The sequence below is a fragment of the Cucurbita moschata genome, unplaced genomic scaffold (assembly GCF_002738365.1).
Source record: "Cucurbita moschata cultivar Rifu unplaced genomic scaffold, Cmos_1.0 Cmo_Scf00010, whole genome shotgun sequence".
Taxonomy (NCBI): Eukaryota; Viridiplantae; Streptophyta; class Magnoliopsida; order Cucurbitales; family Cucurbitaceae; genus Cucurbita; species Cucurbita moschata.
The window spans coordinates 2,079,344-2,101,345 of NW_019268526.1; the positions used below are offsets into that span (position 1 = coordinate 2,079,344).

General features: G+C 38.0%; 2 protein-coding genes across 6 annotated transcripts in view; one reads left to right on the forward strand and one right to left on the reverse strand.

The window, feature by feature from the left end:
• The window catches only part of LOC111448553 (synaptotagmin-1-like), an 8,445-nt gene extending 2,734 nt beyond the window's left edge, over window positions 1-5,711 (reverse strand). For 2 of the 5 annotated variants that reach the window (XM_023088221.1, XM_023088220.1), the window contains exons 1-11: window positions 5,601-5,711; window positions 5,433-5,531; window positions 4,528-4,578; window positions 4,315-4,438; window positions 3,962-4,080; window positions 3,484-3,585; window positions 3,233-3,307; window positions 3,070-3,146; window positions 2,745-2,991; window positions 2,310-2,660; window positions 2,095-2,226 (exon numbers count right to left, since the gene is read on the reverse strand). In XM_023088221.1, coding sequence (XP_022943989.1) covers window positions 2,095-2,226; window positions 2,310-2,660; window positions 2,745-2,991; window positions 3,070-3,146; window positions 3,233-3,307; window positions 3,484-3,585; window positions 3,962-4,080; window positions 4,315-4,438; window positions 4,528-4,578; window positions 5,433-5,531; window positions 5,601-5,711 — 1,488 coding nt within the window. Of the gene's footprint in view, window positions 1-1,257; window positions 1,557-2,059; window positions 2,227-2,309; window positions 2,992-3,069; window positions 3,147-3,232; window positions 3,308-3,483; window positions 3,586-3,961; window positions 4,081-4,314; window positions 4,439-4,527; window positions 4,579-5,432; window positions 5,532-5,600 lie in introns of those variants that run through there. The other 3 variants (XM_023088219.1, XM_023088222.1, XM_023088218.1) reach the window with 3 other exon arrangements.
• A 2,511-nt stretch (window positions 5,712-8,222) lies between these two features.
• LOC111448208 (E3 ubiquitin-protein ligase UPL3-like) lies at window positions 8,223-21,374 on the forward strand. Its single transcript, XM_023087674.1, has 17 exons — window positions 8,223-9,555; window positions 9,954-10,064; window positions 10,193-10,309; window positions 10,693-10,863; window positions 10,939-11,100; window positions 12,646-12,894; window positions 12,982-13,103; window positions 13,179-14,595; window positions 16,644-16,739; window positions 16,950-18,530; window positions 18,657-18,881; window positions 18,960-19,064; window positions 19,853-19,933; window positions 20,050-20,118; window positions 20,219-20,347; window positions 20,591-20,713; window positions 20,834-21,374. The coding sequence occupies exons 1-17, from the start codon at window positions 8,707-8,709 to the stop codon at window positions 20,897-20,899; spliced, it is 5,673 nt and encodes a 1,890-aa protein (XP_022943442.1). The 5' UTR covers window positions 8,223-8,706; the 3' UTR covers window positions 20,900-21,374.
• The last annotated feature ends 628 nt before the right edge of the window (window positions 21,375-22,002 follow it).

Below are 22,002 nucleotides of genomic sequence, written 5' to 3' on the forward strand. Positions count from 1 at the left end.
AAGAGATTCTTCTCCAGAACATAGGGGAGCAAACTGAAGAGATTCTTCTCCAGAACATAGGGGAGCAAACTGAAGAGATTCTTCTCCAGAACATAGGGGAGCAAACTGAAGAGATTCTTCTCCAGAACATAGGGGAGCAAACTGAAGAGATTCTTCTCCAGAACATAGGGGAGCAAACTGAAGAGATTCTTCTCCAGAACATAGGGGAGCAAACTGAAGAGATTCTTCTCCAGAACATAGGGGAGCAAACTGAAGAGATTCTTCTCCAGAACATAGGGGAGCAAACTGAAGAGATTCTTCTCCAGAACATAGGGGAGCAAACTGAAGAGATTCTTCTCCAGAACATAGGGGAGCAAACTGAAGAGATTCTTCTCCAGAACATAGGGGAGCAAACTGAAGAGATTCTTCTACAAAACATAGGGGAGCAAACTGAAGAGATTCTTCTCCAGAACATAGGGGAGCAAACTGAAGAGATTCTTCTACAAAACATAGGGGAGCAAACTGAAGAGATTCTTCTCCAGAACATAGGGGAGCAAACTGAAGAGATTCTTCCACAAAAGACGGGGGAGCAAATTGTACACATTTGCTCAAGTGCTGATATGCCTGAAGATTCAAGTGACACTAGTGTTGGCGAGCAAGAAGTGACTCAACCAAGCGAGCCTAGTGAAAATGAAATGACACCTCAACAACTCAGACATTCAGAAATAATCCTAAAGGAAAATCTAGAGTATGCCAACGCAGTAGAAGACGAAGTTAATGAGCCAGAGATATATGAAGAAGCATCACAAAACTCAGCTTGGCAGAAAGCAATGGAGGAAGAAACTATAGCCCTAGAACAAAATCAGACTTGGGAATTAGTGTCAAGACCAAGAGATACCAAACTCATCTCTTGCAAGTGGGCTTACGAAATAATGTGTACCCCGGATGGATCAATCGTGAGATACAAAGCTCAGACTATAGATTCAGGGTTCTCTCAAGAATATGGACTAGATTATGATGAAACGATTAGGCCAGTGGCAAAGATCATTATCGTACAAGTTCCTCCAGTACTTACGGTAAATAAAGATTGGAAATTATGGCAGATGGATATGAATAATGCTTTCTTGCAGGGAGAGTTAAACAGAGAGTTCTACATGGACCAACCGAAAAAATTCGAAAATGAAGTTGGAGTCTTTGATCAATATATGCAAAATCTGAAGAAGCCTTATTTAGATACAGCTCGACCGACCTTAAGATATGTCAAAGGAGACCACGATACCCGAAGATCAATCACTGGGTATGTGTTCAAGCTCGGTTCAAGAACAATTTTTTGGTGTAACAAAAGACAACAAACAATATCATTGTCAACTAAAGAAGCAGAGTACAGAGCAGCAGCTGGAGCAACTCAGGAAAATACATGCTTAAAACTTTTGATGGAAGATTGGCACCAGAAAATTGAGTATCCAATACCACTTTATTGCAACAATCAATCTGCGATTCGCCTTGCAGAAAATCCGGTGTTTCATGCTAGAACAAAGCATGTGGAGGTGCACAACCACTTCATTAGAGAGAAGGTCCTAAAGGAAGAGATCAAGATGCAGCAAATCAAGACAGAGATGTAGAGGGCTGAATACTGGCAAACATGAGAGTTTTCGCTGTCACCTCAACATGGTGCAGCGAATGAGGACTAGTGCTGAGGGGGAGTGTTGAAATATCATCACTAGCCCAATAGAGTCAAGCCCAATAATTGTACTAGCCCAATAGAGTCAAGCCTAATTGTACGAGCCCAGTATATTTATTTTAGTAGAGACTTTAGGAGAAAGAGATGTAGATATTTTAGGAGAAAGATTCAATTTGTTAGGTCTAGATTCAAATCGGTTAGGTCTAGATTTAGATTGGTTAAATATAGATTGTTTACTCTTAGTATAAATACCTCTCCACCCTACCTAGGTTATTCATCTAAGAAATCTAAAAACAATAAAAAGCAGAAGTATTCTACCGAGTGTCTTGTATTCTCTTCTCGATTGGTCTTAATAAAGAGTGCGAGTGTTTCCCACAGTGAGTTGTGTTCAACAAGTTAATGGTTTGGTTTTCAGCTTGGTAATGTTTTTTTACCTTTGGATGCAGCAAACCTATTTTTGAAGAGGTACTGACAACTTCTATGTGTACTTTGTCGTTCGTGGGCGGTTCGTCTAGCGGAAAAGGGAACTCCTCCTCCCATCTCGGATCTCTGTTCTTCTTCACCCGCTGCACAACGTTAACGTTTCGAGGTGAAAATTAAGCTCGTAAACACTACTTCTACTAGTTGGAACGTTTTTCGACTGACATACCTTAGTCTTTCTCTTATCCCCTCTGAAGTAAATCCTTACAAATGGATTGGTATGATGTTTTCCTTCAACATCTTCAGCTTCATGAACTATGACAACCAGCAAACCGCCCCCAGCAGGCGTTCCTTCGGGAGCTTTCGGTACTTCATGCATTTCGTCAAAACCCCTCGACATCTCTTCTTCTTTTAACGGTTTATATTTAAGTTCAACTACAAGCTGACCGCGGTCCTTCTCGTTATCAGTGCCACCCGAATCAACCTTCTTTCTAAGGTCGAGAGTCAGAACTTTCACCTCGTCAGGAGGAAGATCTTTCAGCGGTATAACGTTTATGCCCATCTTGTCGTGCTTCCCAACCTGAGATATCACAAAAGCTTTATTTTCGGTGCCCGTCCACCGGGACATGGTAAGAAATATGGTACACGTTGTAAGAATTAATACCTGCTCCCAATCATAAACATGAAGCTCTAAGGCTTGGGATTCGGGATCTTTAACGACTAACTTGAACTCCTCGTTCCATTCGGGGTTCAAGTTATTGTGCTTCACGGATGTTTTCTTCGAAGGTAACTTGTCGTCGGTGAGCTTTAGTTTCAAATATGGATCGGATGCACCTAAAAGATCCTTTTTCCTAAGGTTCATTGCTCTCACAACTTTCACATGGAGAATCCCCACGGGCTTCTTAAACGCTCTATAAAGTTATACTCGATTAGTCGAACCCGAACATAGAAAGAAATCTTCAATAAATTTCACAAGCTTACACACATACTTAGCTGAGTCCATAATTTGTATTTTTAGAGTCTTTGGCCATAGATACATGCTTGCAATCTGATCTTTTATGCGCTCCTAAGAAATTGTTCGGTCAGTCGGACAAGGTGTTCATAAAACCAAGCGTAAACGTTAAACACTTGATTGATTCAATGGCGTCTTACCTGGACAAACGTATAAAGACCGGGTATTGACATCAGGTCGATCCCCATGAACTTTAGTCCAAAATCGACGTGTGGCTGCAAATTGTGCAAAAGAGAAATGTTACTATCTAGCCATGTTAAACCTCCTAAACATATCAAACTACTAGGCCTGTTCGAGAAAACGATCTCAACGTCGCCTCTCAAATTAAACTAGCAGCAAAGACCATAGACGATATTGCAGACTACCCACGAAACTAAAAACAATCACGAACCTTCTCCATTAGAGACACGGAAATGTTTGCAAAACAAGGAAAGCTCGGAACCAGTGGCTTCAAGACGATCCGTGGCACCGCGAAAACTTGCAGATCCACCAGCTTTCAACAAAGTCAAAAAGGGAAATAAGAACTTGTTCTCCGAAGCATTTCCTTAGTAAAAAAATGTAACAGCCTAAGTTCACTGCGAGCAGATATTGTCCTCTTTGTGCTTTCCCTTCCGGGCTTCCCCACAAATGGTATAAGAGCTAAACACTAGACGGTGTGCCAACGAGGACGCTGGGCCTCCAAGGGGGTGGATTGTGTGAACCCACATCGATTGAAGAGGGGAACGAAGCGTTCCTTATAAGGGTGTGGAAACCCCTCCTAGCAGACACATTTTAAAACCGTGAAGTTGACGACAATATGTAACCGGTCAAAGCGGACAATATCTGTTAGCGGTGGGCTTGGGCTGTGTTACAAAAAAATGTATGGTCACCTGAACGGTAGCTTTTAATCCAAATGCTGTAACTGCAGCCATGATGTTGGGATTTCCAGCCCATTTGATTGCAGGTTCCAATATCAACTCCTTTTCATGCATTTCATAGACTTTCATACCTGTTAAGAACATGCAGCAAACACTATTTTCAATCCAAAATTTCGCGACGAAAGGAAAAGGTGTTTGTTTAGGGGCATTTCGTTTCCGCCCGGTGTTGCCATCTAAGGGACATTCTTAGCCGTCCTCCGAGAGTTAATACCCCGAAAATTAGATCGTTCGCTCTTTTAGACCCTTAGTTTCTAGCTGTTACATAGCAGCAGGAAGACGGTGAGTAAAACAAGTTATTCGAGAACCTTGAAGAGTGGGCGAGAGCGAGCCGAGCGTGAGCTCTTGGAATTCGACCGACTTGATCTTATACTTGGGAATCTCCTCAGCAATTATAGGCTTAACAACAGCTCTTACTGTCTTAACAATTGCCTAAACAGAGAGATTAATGAGTATAAGCAGAATGAAGAGCAGAAAAAGTCAACAAATTTGAATGATAATGAAGTAATGGAAACAATTACCTTGTCAAGATAAGGCCAGAGATAGTCAATAAACGTGTTGAGCCAGTCCATCTTTAAGAAAAAAGAATCAAAATAATGTTATTAGCCAAATCCATCAACAAAATTTAGCAGTCAAAAGAACTCAAATCTGAACAACCGCTATCAGATATTGTCCGCTTTGACCCGTTACGTATAGTCATCAGCCTCACGGTTTTAAAACGTGTGTCAGGGAGAGGTTTCCATACCCTTATAAGGAATACTTCGTTCCCCTCTCTAACCAACGTGGGATCTCACAATCCACCCCTTGAGGGTCCAGTGTCCTCACTGTCACACCGTCTAGTGTCTTGCTCTGATACCATTTGTAACAGCTCAAGCCCACCGCTAGTACATATTGTCTACTTTGGCCCGTTACGTATAGTCATCAACCTCACAGTTTTAAAACATGTATGTTAGGAAGAACTTTCCACACCCTTACAGAGAAGTCTTCATTTCTCTCTCCAATCGATATGGGATCTCACAATCCACCCCTTGAGGGCCCAGTGTCCTTGCTGACACATTGCTCAATGTTTTGCCCGGATACCATCTATAACCGCCCAAATTCGCTTTGGCCCATTATGTATTGCCATCAGCCTCACAGCTTTAAAACATGTCTACTAGGGAGAGGTCTCCACACCCTTATAAAGAATGTTTCGTTCCCCTCTCCAACCAACCTAGAATCTCACATAAAAACATTTCCAAAAATATGTAACACAACGAAGAAGCTCGTTCCTCGACGCGGGGGAGCGTTTACAAGCTTCGTTTTCAAAAGTAAAAAAAAACAGAACATTATCAAATGAGCTCGAATTAAATTAGGATATCCAAACCATTACAATGAACAACTAAATCCTTCATAACTAAAATAACTATTTCCCAGATCATTTACTTACACGATCATAATCAGGATTTTTCACCCACAACGGCATCTCAGGGAGCATCCGCTGTATGGTTTCTGAGTCAGGTTCAGTCAACGGCTTAATCTCAGGTTCCTGCGACATCCTCAACACAACAAAAATCATTAATGTTCATATGTCTCTGTTAAATCTGTAACAACATACCTTCACATCGCTTGGTTTGGAGTATATAAACAAGAAATATCCGACCACCAGACCCACTGAAATTCCGACAAAGAATCCCCAAATGCTCCATAGGACGTTCAGAAAATCCATCAAAAAACCGCCCTCCCTTTTCGCCGCTAACTGCCGTGTCGGAGCCGGGAATTTCGGGAACAACCCACTTCCGACGGCGGTTTTTGTTTGTCTTTTTCACTATGATTTAGAAGCTTTCTGAAGCCCTGAAGAATAAGAAAAATAATAAAAATAAAATTCTTTTCTTATTTTCCAATCCACCGAATAACGCGATTCGTTGTCACATTCTCACGACAAGAAGGGTTTAATCGGAGAGGTCGAGTTCAAGAAATGCTGCCACGTGGCTTGAAAAAAAAAAACATCTACTTTATATTCGTTTTTTTTAATTAATGATTTAGTGGTACCGTATGTTCGTGGTTTTAAAACGGGTTTATTAAATAAATTTTTTTACACTTATAAGAAATGTTTCATTTTTCTCTCCAATCGATGTGAAATCTCACGATCTACTTCATTGTAGGCCATCGTTCTCGTTGGCACATCGCTCAATGACTAACTCTAGATTTTCATATCTTTATAAGTATTGTTTCGTTTCTCTCTCCAACTGATGTAGTCGATGCACACGTCTAGTGACTGACTTTTATATTATTTGTTATAGCTTAAGCTTACTGTTAATAAACATTGTCTCATTTGGTTCATTGTGTATTGTCGTTGACCTCACGATTTTAAAACGTATTTAGTACAGAGAAGTTTCGGTATATAATCAAAATTTCTCTAATTTATTATTACAACCTTTAAATAATGAGTAAAATAGTTTTCATCCAAATATAAAATTTTAAATTCATTCATTTTAAATGGATAAAAGGAAATAATTATTTTTTAAAAAAATTAAAATCACACGTTTTGGAGCTCGTGTAAAAAACGTGGCGAATTTTAGGGGCTCCACGTTGGCGGGTACTACAAGGCAAGAATCGAGCGTGGGGACCACTTCGATAACTGTCAAATAACTGTAATACGGAAGTCCTCGGCTTCGATGATATTCCAAATTTGTCCCTCTCATAATTCAATATATTTTTTAATTATGCCATTTTTATTTAGAAATTAAAATCCACAAATTTTAGTTTTAAAAATAAAAAGAAAAGGGGAAATTATTTTATTCCAAATTAACCCTTGATTTATCTGATATTTTGTATATTAATTACAAAATTATTGGGTTTTATATTTTTTCCATTATTAAGATTAGCCATTAAATTTAGATTTATGTACCATTAATTAGGTTAAATTCGTAATTAAATAATATATGTAACATTTTCATTCTATTATATATTACACCGTAAGTATATACTCGTAAATATATTATATAAACCTTCACGAGTTTGAACGCGAAGATACGATGTCTCGAAGAAAGATACAAAAGCATGTACAAACTTCTTCAATGATTCTTGTCGTGACCGACTCTCACACACCTTTATAAGTCCATCGAGGCATCTCCTAATGACAAGTTCCTTCACTACTTATGTAATAAATCAAAAAACGGTTCTGATAAACCGGGAAAAATTGAAACCAAGAATAGGGATCTTTGACGAACGGGATCAAGAATTATTAATTATTTTATTATTTCGACACAAGAACAAGAAAAGGAATTTTTCTGGTATCAAAGACTAGGAAGATGAATAATCCCTTCTAGAATCCTTTGTTCCCTTCCTTTTTTTTTCTATTCTCCATTTACTTATCTTATTTATAACTTACGTTGATCTCAATCATGATGCAATCATCGTCGTAGTAGCTACTCGAGCCTTAAATTTTAAATAAGACTTGAAAAAACAGACTCTCAAATTGTGTAACAAACGAATATAGTCGATAATCAAAATGCCGTTGAATCAAGTTAGACTATAATTGTTAAAGATCACGAGAGAGAGAAAACATCACTGCACGAGAAGATCGACCACAACACTGTTGTTCAAATTGCCTCTCTTTTTGTCCATCGACATCACGAGAGCATCATAACTTTAATAGTTTGAAGGGACGGGAAGGGTAATAAAAAAATAACACGTTGCTCGTTTCATCGAACACATGTGAAAATGCTGATCAAATGGTTCGTTGGGGCATTGAAAGGAAAGACCTTTTAAGTAGTACGCTGATCCGGACTCGAGTCAATAGATAGATATGAAGCTAATTATCATATGTCAGATAAGCAGAGAAACATGGAAATTTATTGTAAAGTTGAAGGGTATAAATGAGACTGGGCCACGTGGCAATTGAGAGATATTATTTATTTAATTTTTTTAGAAGCACACGTGGCGATTTTGAACGAGGGATTTTCGACGTCGGCGTCGGAACAAAGCGAGGGAGTTGAGTATATACTTGTTGTACTCGCCATCCACCGCCATGCAAAACGAGGAGGCTCATCCTACACGGAATTAAAAACAGGAAATGAAATAAAAAGAAATAAAAAATTAAATTACTTTCCAAAGCACACTATAATATAATAAGAACAATTAGTTCCCTTTTTCTTGTTCTAAAATTTCATTGTCCCTAGGGCTTTTTTTTTTTTTTTTTTTTTTTTTTTTTTTTTTTTTTTTTTTTTTTTTTTTTTTTTTTTTTTTTTTTTCCTTTCGTTTTACCCTTTCTCCATTCCTGAGGGGACGTTTTGTTATTGAAATTCAATTTTGAACTCAGATTTCCAACGCTGTGAAGGCTTGTATTCAATCACCGGATTTTCACCGATTTCTGGATGACATTTCGATGGGCGTTGTGTTCTAGGTGGTGAAATCGGTTTTTGATTTCTTTACATTCTTTGCTCGTAAGGGTTTATGAGCAATTTGTGATTTCCTGTTTCTTCTGGTGCGGATTCGCGTTCTTTGTTTGTATCGGGACAAGGGGAAATTTAGGGTTTTCGAATTGGGGGATTGTGTGAGGAGTTAGCTGGTTTCGTTTCAGCTAGTTCGCTGTTTTCTTTTTTCTATATACAGGTTTTTAATTTTCGTACTGCTCAGATGCGTAGTAAATTCAGATCAAGAACTGTGTGATCGCCGCTCGGTGGCGAGCGACTCGTCGATTCGTGGGTTTGGGTTTTTGTATGGAAACTCGGAGCAGAAAGCGGGCGGAGGCCTCCTCAGCTGCCCCTTCTTCTTCGTCTTCTGGTCCCACTACCCGTTCTAGCAAGCGCGCTCGTCTCTCTGGTACTTTCTCTTCGAATCTTGCTGCATCCACTCTTTCGATCTCAACACGTTCTCGCTCTACTCGAAACCAAGAACCGTCTGCCACTAGTACTCCAATGGACTCGACCAATGAGTCATCAGGGTCACGCCGACGCGGAAAGAATTCTGATAAGGAAAACTCGGATAAGGGGAAGGAGAAAGAACACGAGGTTAGAATCGGGGATAGAGAAAGAAATGCTGAGCAGAGTTTTGGGTTAAATATTGAAGGCAGTGGCGGTGGGGATGATGATGATAACGACAGTGAAGGAGGAATGGGAGTCTTACAGCAAAATTTATCCACAGCAAGCAGCGCCCTTCAAGGACTTCTGAGGAAACTCGGTGCTGGACTGGATGATTTACTTCCATCTTCCGCAATTGCATCGGCTTCATCCTCACAGCAGAGAGGACGGCTTAAGAAGATCTTATCTGGGTTGAGAGCGGATGGAGAAGAAGGAAGGCAGGTTGAGGCATTGACCCAACTTTGTGAGATGCTCTCTATTGGCACCGAGGAGTCTCTAAGTACTTTCTCTGTGGATTCCTTTGTCCCTGTCCTCGTTGGGCTACTTAATCACGAAAGCAATCCTGATATAATGCTTTTAGCGGCCAGGGCACTGACCCATCTGTGCGATTTCTTACCTTCATCATGTGCTGCCGTCGTGCATTATGGTGCCGTTTCCTGCTTCTGTGCTAGATTGCTGACTATAGAATACATGGACCTAGCTGAACAGGTTTGCTCTTTGCATTTGACTTAGTCCTTGTGAAACTTGGGAGTACAAATTGTTACCAATTGTGAGTGACCTATACTGCTAATGCATAAGATTTACCGTGATAAGTGACTGGAGCTAAAAATGCTAGCTCTTCTCGAGCACTTTGGTGATCAGGAGGAAATGAGACTGTGTTTTTACTTGTAGATTATGTAGTTTTCTCGTCTTGTTTTTGTTTTAATTACTGATTGGTGCTTACTGTTGTTGTTTTCTTCTCGGAACTCCAAATAGCATCATTCTGATACTTAAAACAGGGTGTTTCTTGAATTTTTTGCCTGTATGTCATGCATCGAAATTCTGTGAGTTCATGTTTTCTCAAGTCTGAGACGATGGTACTAATAGAAGTAGGTTTCTGTCAACAGTCCCTGCAAGCTTTAAAGAAGATATCCCAGGAACACCCTACTGCCTGTCTGCGGGCTGGTGCTCTTATGGCTGTGCTTTCATATTTAGATTTCTTCTCCACAGGAGTTCAGGTAACTGATTGCTGTTGACCCTATTGCTCTACAGATTTTGGATACGGTCAAAGATTGGACTTGTTTTTCATCAGGGTTCCTATAATTTACATGTTAACTATTATCATTTTGTTGAAATTGTATTATAGAGAGTTGCGTTGTCAACTGCTGCTAATATGTGCAAGAAGCTTCCTTCAGATGCAGCCGACTTCGTGATGGAAGCTGTTCCCCTGCTGACGAACCTTCTTCAGTATCATGATGCAAAAGTAAGTTGTTTCAGTCATAGTTAACAACTCTGTGATTGGAAGGTTTATGTAGTAGATACAATTCTTTGCCTTTCGTGTCGCATGTTTAGTTAGAGAGGAAAGAGAGGGTTTTGCCTCTTGGAGGGTTTCTCTGATTTTCAGCTCTTCTCTGCACCTTTTAGTGGTTTCCTGCGGCTAGACCTCTTTGTGATGTTTTTATTTTTATTTTTTTAATTATCATTTCTTTCTTTCAATTGAAGCTCACTCGAAGTTTTTGTAGGTTTTTGGTCACTTAGGCCTGTGGAGTTTTGTTTATTTATTTATTTATTTTTAAAGGAAAAACAGTGTGCAAATGTGGTCTCTCTTCCCTCCTTTCTTTATCCATCTGGATTTCTTGCTGGTAGGTGTTGGAGCATGCTTCAGTTTGTTTGACTCGTATTGCCGAGGCCTTTGCATCATCTCCTGATAAATTAGATGAACTGTGTAACCATGGACTTGTTACTCAAGCTGCCTCACTCATTTCCACCAGTAGTACCGGAGGTGGGCAGTCAACTCTTAGCTCAGCTACTTACACAGTAAGTTCCAAACGCTCTTTCATCTTTTGATGGTTATGTAATGTGGGTATTGATTATGTCTTCATAATTATGCAGGGATTAATCCGACTTCTTTCCACATGTGCAAGTGGATCTGCCTTAGGTGGGAAAACTTTGCTGCTTCTTGGGATCAGTGGGATTCTTAAAGATATATTATCTGGTTCTGGCGTGTCTACTAATTCATCTGTTTCGCCTGCATTAAATAGACCACAAGAGCAGGTAGGTTCTGCTAATTTTCCTGGTTATCAGTCTGGATAGTATCATTTTTCTTGAGTAGACAACTCTTGTTCCCCTGGGCTTTTTGTTTCATTTATAATCCAACTGTAACAGTTTGGTATTCCTTGGAGATGTGACTGGTACACCTCTCAACCTTGCATTCTTCAATCTTTTCATCCCTTAGATTTCTCTTGGAATTCAGGATTCAAATTTTTACCCCTTCTACAATTCCAAGCTTCAGACGCTGAAAGTTGCTTTCTTTGGTAATGGCGTGGTTTCTTGGGTGAGCTGATTTAAGTGGAAAGGAGTTCATCCAGCTTCCTAGAAAGAGATTATATCCCCTTCCAGAATAAGGAATTTTCTTCAACCAAGTTTTTCAAATTCATAATACTTCTCTCAGAGCTTCTTGAATTTCCTACCTGAGCTTATTTGGTAAACCAACCACCCTCATAGAAATCTATGCAGGAAAGTAAAATGGGAGTCATTCCTTAAAATTGTTGGCTGTGGGCGGTGAAAAAAAAAAAAAACAATCCACGTTCATATTACTTAAAAGTAATAAGAAAAACCATAAATGCAAGGGTTTTTGCAGTTAGGGTTATTTTAATTTTTTTTTTTTTTTTTTAAAGAAGCACACCTTCCTAAAAGTACCTTGCTTCTTTGTAGTGAGGTGCTAAGGTTGTGCTAGCACCCAGGTGCAATGCTGTGGAAGAAAGATCCACTCGTGGGAGGCGTGATTATATTGAAACAGAAATAATTTTTAGTAGTTACATTTATAGTGATAGTTTTTTGCTATTTCTTTTCAGCTTCAAAATTGAGCTTTCTTTGTAGTTATCCGATAAATGTTACATATGGCAACTGGAGTGCTTGTTCGCTCCATCGTATCCATTCTTTTCACTTGATAAATGGCGTTCGAGAGAAAGAAAATATATTTTAGAGTATCAAATCAAGTCATGAAACCGACTGAGTTCTAGATCTTGATAGTGGGAAGAACTTTTTTGAAATTTTTGTAGAATTGGAAGGTTGAATGTAAATTAGCTGAAAATATGGATGTTCATAGCTTTATATCAATGCATAATTTGTAAACTTCTTTTTCCTTTTTTTTTTTTTTTTTAAAAAAGTCATCATGTGTGCATCATATATATATATATTTTAAACAAGTTTATGTATTGTATTATTCACATGACCTTGGTCTTACTTTACTTGTTACGTTTATAGCTTTTGAAGATACTCATTGTTTACAGAAGCAGATACTGGGATAGTAATTTGGTCCAAGGCTAGCAATATAAATGGTATAGGGGTTGTCAAATAAGAGTCCAGGCTTTTGGTCAATGTGGTTTAATGTATTTTTAATTTTTTTTTTTATTTCTGTAAAATTGTTTCTAATCTGAAAAAACGTCAATCGCCACAATCTTTTGTTTCTCATCAATAGTTATCTATTGTACTCTAATATCCTATAATGGAGGTCATTATGTTTCTGATTTTGAAAACTGTTGAGAATTTAGCCTCTTTTGTCGTTTTCTAATAGCTTGATTACTATTGAATGTTTAGATTTTTGAGATTGTCAACTTGGCAAATGAGCTTCTACCCCCTCTACCTCAAGGAACTATTTCCTTTCCGCCCAACTATAATTTGTTTGTGAAAGGACCTGTCATCAAAAAGCCATCTACCAGCGGTTCTGTGAAAGAAGAAGATCCAACTGATAGTGCCCCGGAGATGTCAGCTCGTGAGAAACTCTTAAAGGATCAGCCTGAGCTCCTCCACCAGTTTGGAATGGATCTCCTTCCTATCTTAATACAGGTATGTATGACATTTTATTCTTGTTTTAGACCCTAAGAGGTTTTTTCTGGTTCAGTTAGTACTGAATTGTGCTCTTTGGTCAATTAGATCTATGGATCCAGTGTGAATGGTCCGGTACGTCATAAATGTCTCTCAGGAATTGGAAAATTGATGTACTTCAGCACCCCAGAGATGATACAGTCATTATTGAATGTGACCAATATAGCAAGGTATTTCACTTCAATCTGCATTAGATTTCCAGGCTTGCTTTGTTGGTGTCCTTAATTTTTTATTTCTTGATTTAGTTTTCTAGCTGGTGTTTTGGCATGGAAAGATCCACACATTTTGATTCCTTCTCTCCAAATTGCTGAGATTCTTATGGAAAAGCTTCCTGAAACTTTTTCTAAGATGTTCCTTCGAGAGGGTGTTGTTTATGCTGTTGACCAGCTTATCTTAGCTAATAACCAAAATACTGCTACCCAAGTGGCTTCTGTTGAGAAGGACAACAACTCTGCATCTGGAGCTTCTTCACGCACTCGACGTTACAGGCGGCGCAGTGGAAATATGACTTCAGAAGGAAGTTCACTGGATGAAAACAAAAATCCTGTTTCTGGAGGCAGTGTTCCACAAGGTTCGGTGGAGGTTCCATCAATTAACTCTAATCTCCGAACTTCGGTAAGTGCCTGTGCCAATGCTTTTAAAACAAAGTATTTCCCTTTAGATCCGGGAGATGTTGAAGTTGGAGTTACAGATGATCTCTTACGTTTGAAGAATCTTTGCGCCAAGTTGAATGCTGGTATTGATGTTCAGAAAAGTAAATCGAAAGGAAAGTCGAAAGCTTCAGGGTCCTGCATAGATGATATTATTACAAATAAGGATCAGTATTTAACTGGCGTGATATCTGAAATGCTAGTTGAATTAGGCAAAGATGATGGTGTTTCCACGTTTGAATTTATTGGTAGTGGCGTTGTTGGAGTTCTGCTTGACTACTTTTCTTGTGGATACTTTTCTAAAGGAAGAATTTTGGAAGCGGAGTTGCCAAAGATTCGGCAGCAAGTGCTTAAAAGATTTAAATCATTTGTTTCTGTTGCTCTTTCCACAAGCATTAATGAGGGGACAGTAGCTCCTATGACAGTCTTAGTTCAAAAGCTACAGAGTGCTTTATCCTCATTGGAGCGTTTTCCAGTTGTCCTGAGCCATTCTTCTAGATCATCCAGTGGTAGTGCACGTCTTTCCTCTGGGCTAAGTGTATTATCTCAGCCATTTAAGTTACGACTTTGTCGAGCCCATGGAGAAAAATTACTTCGTGATTATTCATCAAATATTGTTCTGATTGATCCATTGGCAAGTTTAGCAGCTGTTGAAGAATTTCTGTGGCCTAGAGTTCAGAGAAGTGAGGGTCAGAAACTTTCAGTATCTGGTGCAAACTCAGATTCAGGAACTACTCCTCCAGGAACTGTTGCTCCATCAGGGCTAAAATCAACCCCCAGTTCAACCACTTGCCGTTACTCTACTAGGTCTAGATCATCGATGACTATTGGAGAAAGGGCAGGGAAGGAGTTGTCACAGGATAAAAGCACATCGAAGGGGAAGGGGAAAGCTATTCTAAAGCCTGCCTGGGAGGAGAAGAGAGGCCTACAAACCAGAAGTTCTACTCGTAGAAGAGCAGCTGTGGACAAGGATGCCCAAATGAAGCCTGTAAATGGAGAGACCACTTCCGAGGTATTTTTTCACATCGGGGGGAACAATATATCAATAATCCAATGGTACAGTAATATAGATATCTAGGACTAGATGGCAAATTTAAATGGGGTTCTAGATAAGTTATCTTCTGAAGTATAATTTATTTCATATTAAATTTGCAATTTTTTGATGCATTTATTTATGTGCTTTTCCATTTGAAATTATACTATTTTGGATGAGTTTAGCAAATATTTAGTTGACAAGTACATTGTAATGCTGCAATTATATGTAATGATTTGCATCAGAATAAGTGAGTGCTTTAGATCATGGGTAGGAAGATGCATCACTACTCTAGCTGTAGCCTGTAGGAGCATTATGTTGTTTATTGCATGTCAATGAAAACTTACTCAGTATAGAATGACTGCATGCTTAGCTGTAGCCTTCACCTTTGATTATAATGAGTACCTTATTGATTTTGTGTAACTGTTTCCTATTAGCTTAATGGGGGTAACCCTTATTGTATTTTAATCTGTTTATGTTTAAACTATGTAAATGAATCTTCTTTGTAAATGTTTTTTATTTGGGGAACTTTTTTAATGATTTAAAATTTTACCTTCATTGTTTCTTTAACACCATGCACAAAATGTACAAAATTTTCCTATTATCAAATTCATTTCTTTTGTATTTCGGAAGTGGCAGCTTCTCTTCCTTTGTATTGCGAATGGTCTTACCTTTTTCTCCCCCTATCTAAGGATCAGACCTCTTTTAACAGCTCTGAACGATGCACCTACTATTCTCGGTATCATTCCAATTTTATTGCTTGTTCTCAAAGGGGCAAAGATGGAACTGTTATCAATGTTTATGGATATAACTCTTGTTTATCAAATTCAGCACTTAATTAGATTTTTTGCAATTTGTTTGTCAACCCTACTATTCTTTTATTTTATATATGATTGACATAAAAAGTTACTGAGATGAATGTCAAGATCCCACTGGGGATTTGAAAACACTATGTATTTACTTATATCCTAGTGCTATGAAAAAATCATTGGTTGTTGACTGAATAATTAACACTGTCTCCAAAAAATAATAATAATAAAAAGAAAAAAAAGAAAAAGAAAAAGAAAAAGTGAAACACACCAAAAAGAAAAAATCACTTCTTGTGCGTCAAGCAAACACAATCCAACTTATTTTTCCTTCTACTGTTTTTTTTTTTTTAATCACTGTTTCTCGTCCAAAAATGGGTCATTAGTTCCTTATGTTTTAAAAGTAATTATCTATCTGGCCGAGTCATATAAGAAATAGGTTTTTGTTCCTCTTTCAAAAGATGTATATATTCTTAATGTATATTCAAAATTGCAACCTTTCATATTATAAGTTTTATGGATATATTTTGATAAAAATGAATAAATTTCACTTAAAAATATAAGGTCTATGATTGTTTAAATGTGTTTTCATATTTTCAACAACCATTGATTGTCTTCTTAATCAGTATTGCCTTGTCTTTTAACTTTGCAGATCCTTCACTTGCTTTCTTTGTTTTAAATTTTGATAATTAGATTTGTTTAAAAAGTTAACTTTTAGTATTAGCAACATTAATGTTTGTTAATGATTGTGAGATAAAATAAAATTTACAAAGTTATATGCAATGCATGAGTAATTATATCCAAACTGCCATCAGCAATGTTTCTGGTAAACACATCTTGCTAGTTTTGATGTTTCAGTTTGTTTGTTAGTTCCAGTTGGATACCCTCCAATAATATTTTAGTCTTGAAAGTTGAAACCAGAGCATATTTCATAGTTGATTGAAGTATTTATTGTAAATGAAAACCTTTTAATTTCAGTGGATTTGGTCTTACATTATGTTTAATTTGAGTCGTTGGTTGGGTCAGTAGCTTTTGTGGATCAAACTCAGTAGTATTTATTTATAACATGTTCTTAAATGCAATTATTTTTCTAACTGCGGATCCAACTTTGTGTAGTCATTATATTGTTTAAGAATCTTGAACTTTCTTGTTAGTAATATTACTTACGTTAGATCTTTTTTGTTTATATCGTTTTGATGGTCAGTTTCTTGTTCTTTGTAGGATGAAGAATTGGACCTATCCTCCATCCAGATTGATGATTCTTTAGTGATTGAGGATGATGATATTTCTGATGATGAAGATGATGACCACGATGATGTATGCAATTTCAATTTTTTTTCTCTCTTTTATATCACAACTTGATGCATTCATATAAGTGCTGTTCTCATTGATATTGCTAATTGCTTTACTTCTCTTTTTTCTTAGTTTATTTCATATATAATCTCATTACTTTTGACAGAGAGGCATGATTAGCTTGTTAACTGACTGAACCTTTTTTCTTCGTCCTTCTTGGTTCTTATGATTCAGGTGCTGCAGGATGACTCTCTTCCTCTTTGTATGCCTGAAAAGGTGCATGATGTCAAATTGGGTGACACAGCTGAAGATGGCGATGCTGGTCCGGCTACAAGTGATAGCCAGATTCATTCAACTTTTGGCTCTAGCAGTAGAACTGCGACAGTCAGGGGTTCTAATTCTCCTGATCATAGGGGTGGAAATTCTTTTAGTGCAAGGGGAAGTATGACATTTGCTGCTGCTGCTATGGCTGGACTTGGACCAGCTAACGGCAGAGGTTTCCGTGGAGGTCGAGATCCACAGGGACATCCTCTCTTTGGTGGTTCCAATGATAACCCAAAATTACTCTTTTCTTCTGGTGAGAAGCAGCTTGATAGGCATTTGACAATATACCAAGCTGTTCAACGGCAGCTTGTTTTGAATGAGGATGATGATGAGAGGTTTGCTGGGGCTGGCAATGATTTCTTATCTAATGATGGGAGCAGTTTGTGGGGTGATATATATACCATCACGTATCAGAGGGCAGATAATCAATCTGAAAGAGCTGCTTTAGCTGGGGAATCAAGCTCCTCTAAATCTAAATCTACCAAATGTGTATCAACTTCCAATTCAAACTCAGAGTCTCAGTTCCATCAAATGTCACTTTTAGATAGTATTTTACAAGGAAAACTTCCATGTGATTTGGACAAATCTAATCCTACATATGATATACTATCTTTATTACGTGTACTTGAGGGATTGAATCAGCTTGCTCCTCGCTTGAGGGCTCAAATAGTGTCAGATCAATTTGCAGAGGGAAAGATCACTACGCTTGATGAATTGGGTGGAATTGGAGGAAAGGTTCCTCATGAGGAATTTGTCAACAGTAAGCTTACTCCCAAATTGACTCGACAAATTCAAGACGCTCTTGCACTGTGCAGTGGGAGCCTTCCTTCATGGTGTTATCAATTGACTAAGGCATGCCCGTTCTTGTTTCCTTTTGAGACACGGCGACAATATTTTTATTCAACTGCATTTGGGTTGTCACGTGCGTTATATCGGCTACATCAGCAGTTAGGAGCTGATGGTCTTGGAACAGTAAATGAACGAGAGGGAAGGGTTGGAAGATTGCAGCGCCAAAAGGTTCGTGTCTCCCGTAATCGTATACTGGATTCTGCTGTGAAAGTTATGGAGATGTATTCTAACCAGAAGGCTGTTCTTGAAGTAGAATATTTTGGTGAAGTGGGAACTGGATTAGGTCCTACCCTTGAATTCTACACACTTTTAAGTCATGAATTGCAGAGGGCTGGACTTGGAATGTGGAGGTCTAATTCATTGCAAGAGTCAATAGATAGTGGTGAAGATGGACAGCTCAGGAAGCCTAAAGATGGCTCTAAGCTTATTTCTGATGCAGGCAATATTGATATCATCCAATCTCCTCTTGGGTTGTTTCCACGACCTTGGCCACCAAATGCTGATTCTTCTGATGGCAGCCAATTTTCGAAGGTTATTGAATATTTCCGGCTTGTTGGTCGTGTGATGGCTAAGGCTTTGCAAGATGGAAGACTATTGGATCTACCACTCTCAACAGCATTTTATAAGCTTGTTCTTGGTCAAGTAAGTCAGTAGTATGATATACTTTCTTTTACTTTTTCTTTTTCACTCTTAATGGTTGACAATCGTGTGGGCATTGTGCTTTTAATATTTTCATTTTGCTGAAGTGTGGTGAATTTCAATTTTCAGGATCTTGATTTGTACGATATCCTCTCATTTGACCCTGAGCTTGGGAAGACTCTACAAGAACTGCAGGCTCTTGTCTGCCGGAAACAGTATTTAGGATTGGTAGATGGTGACAATCAAAATACAATTTCCAACTTATCTTTCCGTGGCATTCCAGTTGAAGATCTCTGCTTGGATTTTACAGTTCCTGGCTATCCGGACTACGTTTTGAGACCAGGAGATGAAACTGTACATTATAAAAACTCAAGCTAGCCATCTCTCTTTTTCATAGTTAAGTAAAACTTCTAAAACTAGATAAATTTTCAGGTTAATATTCATAACTTGGAGGAGTACATATCCTTAGTATTAGATGCAACTGTCAAGACTGGAATAATGCGGCAAATGGAAGCATTTACTACAGGATTCAATCAGGTAATTTTATCAATGATATTTCTATTTAATTTGGTGTTATATGTGTGCATTAGATGGGTGTAGTTTTTAAGGAAGGCTTTTGCATTCAATCTTTGTATAAAGACTTTGTTTGGACGTCTGCCAAGATATTAATTATCTCTCTAGTCATCAAATTACCATGTTTTATAGTCTTGTTATTTGTCTTAATTTTGGAACTGCTGCATTGGGGATTCCACAGTTAAAAGAGAACGATGAATGCATGTTTTGTGCATTTGTGGACCAAGAACCATAGTTCAGTATTATAATTTTCTTGCCTCCCATTCTTATTGCGGATTATGGCTTTTGGCTTTTCAAAGATTTACTTACACAGGTCAATCAATCACGTCTCCCCTAATGATTAATTGATGTGTTCATATACTAATTCCATCTTTTAGCTTTCTGAATGTGTATTTCACTTCGGATATCTATTATATCTTATGTGCTGGGGAAAATATTGTTATTTATCCATCATTTGTAATTTATGACATTGATCTTGATATATTATTATTGGTATTTGATTCTGTTTTTGACAAAGCAACTTGGGTGAGTGGATTCAAACTAAAGATGGACCAATTAATCTTTGCCAATTGAGCTACCCCGTGGGGCTATTACTCAGTGTTATTAATCATTGATCAATGAGAACTGGGAGTTTTCAATTACATATTAATCTACAATCTATGTTATCATAGTTTTCTTTTCCCTCTTCTTTAAATGTGCATGGGTTGTCTCTGTCCTCTCCCACTTTTTGATTATTTATGTTTGAAATTCAGGTTTTTGACATCACTGCATTACGCATATTCATTCCCCATGAATTGGACCATTTGCTATGTGGCCGTAGAGAATTGTGGAAGGTAAAATGTCAAATATTCATGTTTCCTGCTAATAAATCATTAGTTTCAGATTTCTTATTTCATTCTGTGGTGAAATTGCCTTGTTGAAATAATAGTGACATTATCTCATTTTTTAGGCTGACACACTTGTTGATCATATTAAATTTGATCATGGATACACAGCCAAAAGTCCTGCCATAGTCAATGTGAGTTATTTTCATAACTCAGAAGAATAGAGTGTGGAATTATGTGAGTATCAATTATTGATACGTGGTCCTCATATGCTTTCTCTTTTGACCTTCTTAGTTTCTTGAGATTATGGGCGAACTCACACCGGAGCAGCAGCGAGGATTCTGCCAATTTGTTACAGGTGCACCTAGGCTTCCACCAGGTGGCCTCGCAGTGCTGAATCCAAGATTGACTATCGTGAGAAAGGTATTATATGAAGGAATCAAGGAGAAGTAAATCCTTGGATAATATTTGCACAGAATTATCTTCAAGTTGCCTGCTTTGTACTATCCCCAAACCTTAGTGAGATTTCTAATTAATGATGGCTTGGTTTGATACCAAAATGATGGGTTGGTGGTTGCGTGTGTTTTTTTGGCATTGAATCAATGAGTCTTAGCTTGTATGCTATATAATTTTTATCCACTGAAAATGCTCTATGTATCTTTTCAGCACTCATCAACTGCAACAAACGCAGCAAACAGTGCGACAGGGGTATCTGAATCAGCAGACGATGATTTGCCTAGTGTCATGACATGCGCCAATTACCTTAAGCTTCCTCCATACTCGACCAAGGTACGTACTCATGAATTAATTTTATGAACATTTTAATTAATTGAGGATGAGAATGTTGTTTACTGTTGACATGATGATGGTGTGTGAATAATGAATGAATGATTGGTGTTGTGCGAGCAGGAAATAATGTACAAGAAACTAATGTATGCGATCAATGAGGGGCAAGGATCATTTGATTTGTCATGAGTTTTTGGGGGACTAACCACAACTTGTGTATACGTATTAACTTGCAATACTCGGGCCCATCGGATCCTGTTTGTCTGCAATATAGTTTTGGTGGTGAAAGGTGCCGTCAGAGAGCCAGTTCTTTTACTTTCTTTTCCTTCTGGAGTTTGTACATTCATATTTTAACCATTCTGTTCATCCAGTACTCTCCTTGTTTATGTTGCTCTCTTCTCTTTGTTTAGAGCAATGGTCACACAGTCTGGTTAATGTTTGGTCGAACAACAACTATTGGCCACATTTTCAGGAAAAAAAAAAAAAACGTAGAGGGAATTTTCAAACTACATTCTCAGTTGCAACTTCTAGATTATTAATGTAAATAAATAGGAATTCTTGGATTCATTCCCTCCGCCCCTGGGTGGTTGTTATTGGCTGATGATACAAATGTATGTCATAAAAATGATTGAAAGGGAAATAAACCATTCAATATTCTTGTTCCCTTGCTTCTCTTTTTTGTGGCTTACTGGTTCAGAGATCTGCCTCATGTTTTTGAAACATTTTCATGTCTTTTCTGAGTGTTCTTGGAGAGAGTGCTTGTGGTTCAACACCCAGAACTCATCCAAAAACCTCTTTTTGAAGTGTTTTGGTGAAGTTTGATGAAGGGTAATAAGAAACTTCCATGGTTGTGTCTGAAATCTGATGATTCTTATGAACCCAAGTGGAAATGGAATAGAATTTATGTAATTGATGTAATGATCCCATCCCATTACTCACTAAAGTAAATCTGAAGTGTCCGTTTGACATTTTAATTGACAACAACTCGGTGTCATTACGGAGTGACTCAACCGTCTTTCGAAAAGGGATGTTGCTATGTTGAAGAGACAATTATCTCACTTGCAAACATATCTGGGCGGGATTAAATATATGACGGGGTTACCCGATATTGTAATAATCATGGATCAAGAATATGAATGTCGGGCTACGGAAAAATGTTATCGTTTACTCTCGACCTATCATTGAATTAGAAAGTTTTTAGCATATCAGATGGATATTGAGTTCTTAATCAGATGCGACCGTCTCAATTTTCGTCTTGGGTTATTGCTACGTTATTTAATATCTAATATCTT